The sequence below is a fragment of the Scylla paramamosain genome, chromosome 45, assembly GCF_035594125.1.
Source record: "Scylla paramamosain isolate STU-SP2022 chromosome 45, ASM3559412v1, whole genome shotgun sequence".
NCBI lineage: Eukaryota > Metazoa > Arthropoda > Malacostraca > Decapoda > Portunidae > Scylla > Scylla paramamosain.
In genome coordinates, this window is record NC_087195.1 from 6,117,501 (window position 1) to 6,123,479 (window position 5,979).

The window sequence follows — 5,979 nt, forward strand, 5'->3', positions numbered from 1 at the left end:
TAACCCAACACTAACCTAACCTAACCCAACACTAACCTAACCTAACCCAACACTAACCTAACCTAACCCAACACTAACCTAACCTAACCTAACCACACCCCTATTCCCCAACTAACCCTACCTATTCCCCTTCACTGTTACCCCCAACTACTTTGCTAACCACCTGAAACCCTAGACTAACTAACCCCTTTCCTAACCTAACCTAACCTAACCTAACCTAAACTTAACCTAACCTAACCTAACCTAACCTAACCTAACCTAACCTAACTTAACCTAAACTAACCTAACCAAACCAAACCTAACCAAACTTAACATAACCTAACCTAACCTAACCTAACCTAACCTAACCAAACCAAACCTAACTTAACCAAATCAAAGCAACCCTACTCTCCCCCAACTTAACCCCACCCCAACCTCCTCCCCAGCCCTACACTAACCGGCCCCTCCCCACAGGTTACGGCTACGACACAGCAGCATACGGAGGTCAAGGGTACCCATACATGACAGGTCAGATGTACGGAGGGTATGACATGACCCGCGGCTACTCTCCGACCTCTAGTACCCCCTCCTACATGAATGGCTCCTACTCCCCCGCCATGTACGCCTCCGCCCCCTCGCCCTACTCCATGAGCCAGGTAAAGAGTGAGGAGTGTGTGTGTGTGTGTGTGTGTGTGTGTGTGTGTGTGTGTGTGTGTGTGTGTGTGTGTGTGTGTGTACATAAGTAAGTTTATTTCCATGACTTTTTGTTTTTATTTTCCCACCTCTCGGCCTGATACACACACACACACACACACACACACACACACACACACACACACACACACACACACACACACACACACACACACACACACACACACACACACACACACACACACACACACACACAAATCAATAAACGAACCAAAACAACAAACAAGAAAAGAAAAAAAAACTCGCCTGTCTTTCCTGCCCCGCTCTCCCCTCACTCTCCCCTCACTCTCCCCTCACTCCCCGCTCTCCCACCAGATGGCGTCAATGGCTTCCGTGGGGTCCGTTGGTTCCGTCGGGTCTTCGGCATCTCACTCGCCCACGCCCATAAAATCTGAGACGCCTACCTTGCCAGTCTCCTCTCCGGGCGCCTCCATGCCGCCCGCCACCCACACCACAGCAGGTGATTATCCAAGTGAGTGGCCGCGCCTTCATTGTCACTCCTGTAGGGGCGGGGGGACGGGGGGAAGGCTGTAGGGGCACCAGTCAGGCTTAGAGGTGAGGTTTGACCATCTAAAAGGGGAATTTTGGTCATGTCACGGCGATTTTTGGCTGGAATATGGATGTTCAGCTTGTTTTTGGGGATGTGGGGACTCAGTCAGGCTTAGAGGGGGCTGAACACCTAATAGGGCTAGGTATGGGGCTAGAAAGAGGGTGAAAAATAGTGTTTCAAGCCTAGTATCACAAATGGTCACAGATTCGGGGTTCAGTCTTGCTTGTAGGGGGCTCAGGGCAGTCTTAATGGGGGAGTAGGGGCTGAAGGGTTGGGTCACGTCAGGGCAGGTCAGACTCAGGGCTGTGGGTGTGAATGGGGGTTAATAAAGGCTTGCAGTGATATTCTTTAAGGGTGTTTAAGATTTTAAGGGTTAAATTCAGGGTTATAGGGAAAATTTTTAGGCTATTTGGGGCTTTCTAGGGTTCAAAATTGGCTTAAATCAGAGTTACTTGGTTATAGTTTATTTTATTTTATTTATTTATTTATTTATTTATTTATTTATTTTTAGGTGAAGTGAGTTGTCATGATTTGCCGAAAAATGGATTGAGTTTTTTTTTTTTCATCTGTAGTTATTTATTTATTTATTCACTTTTATTATTATTATTATTATTTTTTTTTTAAGGCAAAGTAAGACGCGGAAACGAGCTTGTTAGTATTAACGTTTTCTTCTTTATTTATTTCTTCGTTTATTTATCTGTTTATTTGTTTACTTATGTCATTTTTTTCTTGATTATCTGTTATTTCCTTATCTATTAGTCTATTTATTTATTTTATTCATTATCTACTTAAGGTGCAGTAAGGGGCAGCCATTTTATTTTATTTTCTTATCTATTATTTCTTTCTTGATTATCTTTTCTTTCCTTATCAATTTATTTATTTATTCACCCATGATGTACTTATAAGGTGTAGTAAGGGGGAGGTGTTTAGATAACTAGATAACCACCACTGCTAACTGCCTCCATTGTGACGGCGTGCAGGGCAGTCTCCCCGCCCCCTGAGGACACGCGGGCTTGTTAACACTGCCACCACCGACCCCCCGTGCGCTCTTCCACCACTCGCCAGCAACACAGTGCTACACTCGCTACATTGAGTCACAAAGAAGTATTTATAAGTGAACCTCAAAATGCTTCCGGTAGTTTTGACGTAAACATCCGAAGTTCGCTGGATTGTCTTGAAAAAAAAAAGTCAATCAGTTAATGAAATTCTGCCGCGTTATGCGTAAACTTGAACTTTTTTTATGATGGATTGGACTTGAAAACCGTTCGCCATTTTTTTTTTCCTGATAGACTGAAATTCATATCCGGTAAAAATTTATAGACTAGATTACATATATACATGAAATTCGCTATCTTTCTATTTATATATATATATATATATATATATATATATATATATATATATATATATATATATATATATATATATATATATATATATATATATATATATATATATATATATATATATATATATATATATATATATATATATATATATATATTTTTTTTTTTTTTTTTTTTTTTTTTTTTAATCGTTTAAATCAATTTCCGCATTTATGAAAGGAAGACTAGAATATTTGAGCCACAGAGACCAAAAAATATATATATATATATATATATATATATATATATATATATATATATATATATATATATATATATATATATATATATATATATATATATATATATATATATATATATATAAGTATATAATTATACATATAAGTGAAATCCGGTTTCTTTTCATTTATTGTCTTTTTAATCGTAAATTAATTAGAGCATTTATGAATACGAGACAAGAATATTTGAGCCACAGAGACAGTTTCCATATTTCTTAAATAATAATAATAATAATAATAATGATAATAATTTTGGCACATACATAAAATCCGGTGTCATTCCATTTATTTATTTATTTGAATTAACTCCGGCATTTATGGAAACAAGGCGGAAATATTTGAACCTCAGGCAGTGTGTTTCCATAAAGCCGGAAGGTAAGTAGAGACCAGTTTGCGACACCTTCCATCATGCACCACCAAAACAACAACAAATTAAGTGAACAAAGATGAAAAATCGAATGAAATGAAGAAATAAACTACAGTAATGATTTGTGTTCAGTATTTTATCATTATTGTCTCTTATGGTTCCAAGTGACTCAGTGAACACCTGGCTGGGCTTTACCTGTTCATTCCCCGCGCAGTGAGAGGACGTGACCTGACCTGACCTGTGGTGCGGCAGTCCTGCGCCATGACCCCCGTGTTGAGGCGCCTCGAGGCAGTCAATACTTAATAATGTCACTGATTCACGGGAGTGTTCGCTTCTTTCCCGCATTGTCTGGCGAGGCTTGGTGCCCGCCAGGTGGTGGTGGTGGTGGTGGTGGTGGTGGTGCGCCGCGTGGTGCCGCCACAGTAAAGCTGAAGTGAGGGTTTGGGTTTATTGATTTTTGGGGGTCATGAGCGCTGGGTCCTGCACCCTGCACCCTGCCCCTGCTTCTGCCCCTGCTCCTGTACCAGAGTGTGCTGCTGTACTGTGTGTGTGTGTGTGTGTGTGTGTGTGTGTGTGTGTGCCAAGGCGCTGATGGCGCGTGTCCCCACAGGTGTGATGAAGCGGGAGTACTCGTCAGGAGGGCCGGGCCAGCAGGACCTGTCCCAGATGATATCCATGTACCTGCCTGGCTCCCAGGAGCGCCACGACCACCAGAAGGCCGCCGCCGCCGCCGCCTACATGTCCCACGCCCACTACCACGCCCACGGCGCCGCCTCGCCAGACCAGATGCCGCCCGCACCCATGCCCCTCACCCACATGTAACCCGCGAGTCCTCAGAGTTAAGGTGACTCGTCCGTGCGGGTGTGGGGCGGGCGCCGGCCCCGCCCACCCTGCCGCCCATCGCCCGCACGCAACCCACTCCAGCCGGCACTCCTCCACACCAGCGGGCCACCGTGCGCCGCGCCCCGGTGTTCTCCGCGGCGCCTGCCGGCCTTGGGGCGCCGCCCAGCACGCGGCAGCCCTGTGCTCCTGTGGCCGCTGGGTGCGTGCCTGGCGCCGCCAGCGTGGACCAGCGTGCCCTGCGCGGCCTGCGTGGACCAGCGTGCCCCGCGTGGCCTGCGTGGACCAGCGTGCCCCGCGTGGCCTGCGTGGACCAGCGTGCCCTGCGCGGCCTGCGTGGACCAGCGTGCCCCGCGTGGCCTGCGTGGACCAGCGTGCCCTGCGCGGCCTGCGTGGACCAGCGTGCTCGGCGCGGCGCGGCCCTCCCAGTGGAGACTTGGTCCCAGCGATCCCAGCAGCCCGCGGTCCCGCTGCCCCGCCGTGCCCCGCTGTCCTCGCGAGGCGGCGACCCCGCGGCGCGGCCGTGCGGCGCTGCCCGGCGCGGTGGACTGGCGTCGTCCCGGCGGCCCGCGGCCCGGCGCCGCAGTGTGATAGGCCGCCGCGTCTAACACTGCGTTCTTATTGCCATAATTTATACGGACGTTTGTGTGTCGTGTCTGAGCGCTTCAGGCCAGCTGTTAGTTAGTGCCGACTGTGTGTACACGTGTGTGTGTCCGTGTGCACCGCGGGGCCAAGCCCTCATGTACATACAAGTTTGCGCCCTGTACATACTCCCACACTGCCCCGGACGCCCCGCCCGCCCGCCGCCCGTCCCGTCGCGGCTCATGCCGTGGCGGTGGGCGGCGGGGCGGCGAGGCCTCCTCCCACCGGCCCCGCGCTGCCCCGCCCCGCCCCACCCCGCTGCCCTACTCTGCCCCCGACGCCCCCGCCCCGCCCCGCCCCGCCCGGTGACCCGAGGGGCAGCAGCTCCCAGCCCCTGCCCCGACCCTCCCGGCGTGGGGCCGCCAGAGGGGGCGGAGGGCGCGCGGGCGGGCGGCCGCGGACGAGCAGGAGCCCCGCGCCTTGCTCTCCGTCTCATCTTTTTGGCTTTTATTTTTATTTGTCTGACTCTGTCAACCATCTGTACATAGCGCACCACTGTCTTGTTATACCACACTGGTCGCCGACGTTTCTTTATCGTTGGAAATGACAAAATAAAAGAAATAAGTGGAAATGTTGAGTTTGTCGCCTCCAGCCAGCAGCAACAACGGTAGTTACAGTAACAAGTAGTTAGGCCGCGGCGCACCGCCCCGGGCACTGCTGCCGCCCGGGAAGTAGTTCCCCGCTGTGCCGCCCCTCTCGCTGCCCGCCACGGTCCCGCGCCCCTGTGCCCCTGCGCCCACGGCCTCACCTGCACCATAGCCTGCAGCCCCGACACAACAGCAGCAGCAGCAGCAGCAGGCGGGGAGCCACTCAGCGGCAGGAACACTTGGCCTCCCGCAACACCGACGGCGGAGCAACACTAAAACACGCACACACACACGCACAACAACCAACACTGCTGCACACATACACACTACCCCCCCCCCACGCCCCCACACACACACACACACACACACACACCATAACTATAACATCACCACGCGGGCCACCAGTCACGTGACGAGCACAACAAGCCCCACATAACACAGATGAATAAATAAATGGGGCGATCACCACCATCTTGGGTCACGTGATCAGACATAGATACATTAACAGGGCGTCAGTCATCCGGAACACGCAGCAGGGGGTGGACGCGCTGTTCCTCCTCCCTCCCTGCTGCCCTAGTTTTGCTATCCTTGTGTCAGTAAGCGCCCGGCGAGGAGGGCATGCAGTGTGGCGGAGGCTGAGGTAATTGTCTTCTCCCAAACTATTTTATTCTTTCCA

At 50.2% G+C, this 5,979-nt stretch overlaps 1 protein-coding gene across 4 annotated transcripts in view; it reads left to right on the forward strand.

The window, feature by feature from the left end:
* Positions 1 to 5,287, forward strand: part of LOC135094206 (transcription factor Sox-2-like) — a 31,053-nt gene extending 25,766 nt beyond the window's left edge. For 3 of the 4 annotated variants that reach the window (XM_063994060.1, XM_063994061.1, XM_063994059.1), the window contains exons 3-5: positions 454 to 635; positions 1,009 to 1,165; positions 3,845 to 5,287. In XM_063994060.1, coding sequence (XP_063850130.1) covers positions 454 to 635; positions 1,009 to 1,165; positions 3,845 to 4,056 — 551 coding nt within the window. In that variant the 3' untranslated portion in view covers positions 4,057 to 5,287. The remainder of the gene's footprint in view (positions 1 to 453; positions 636 to 1,008; positions 1,166 to 3,844) is intronic. The other variant, XM_063994062.1, reaches the window with a different exon arrangement.
* Positions 5,288 to 5,979: the final 692 nt, after the last annotated feature.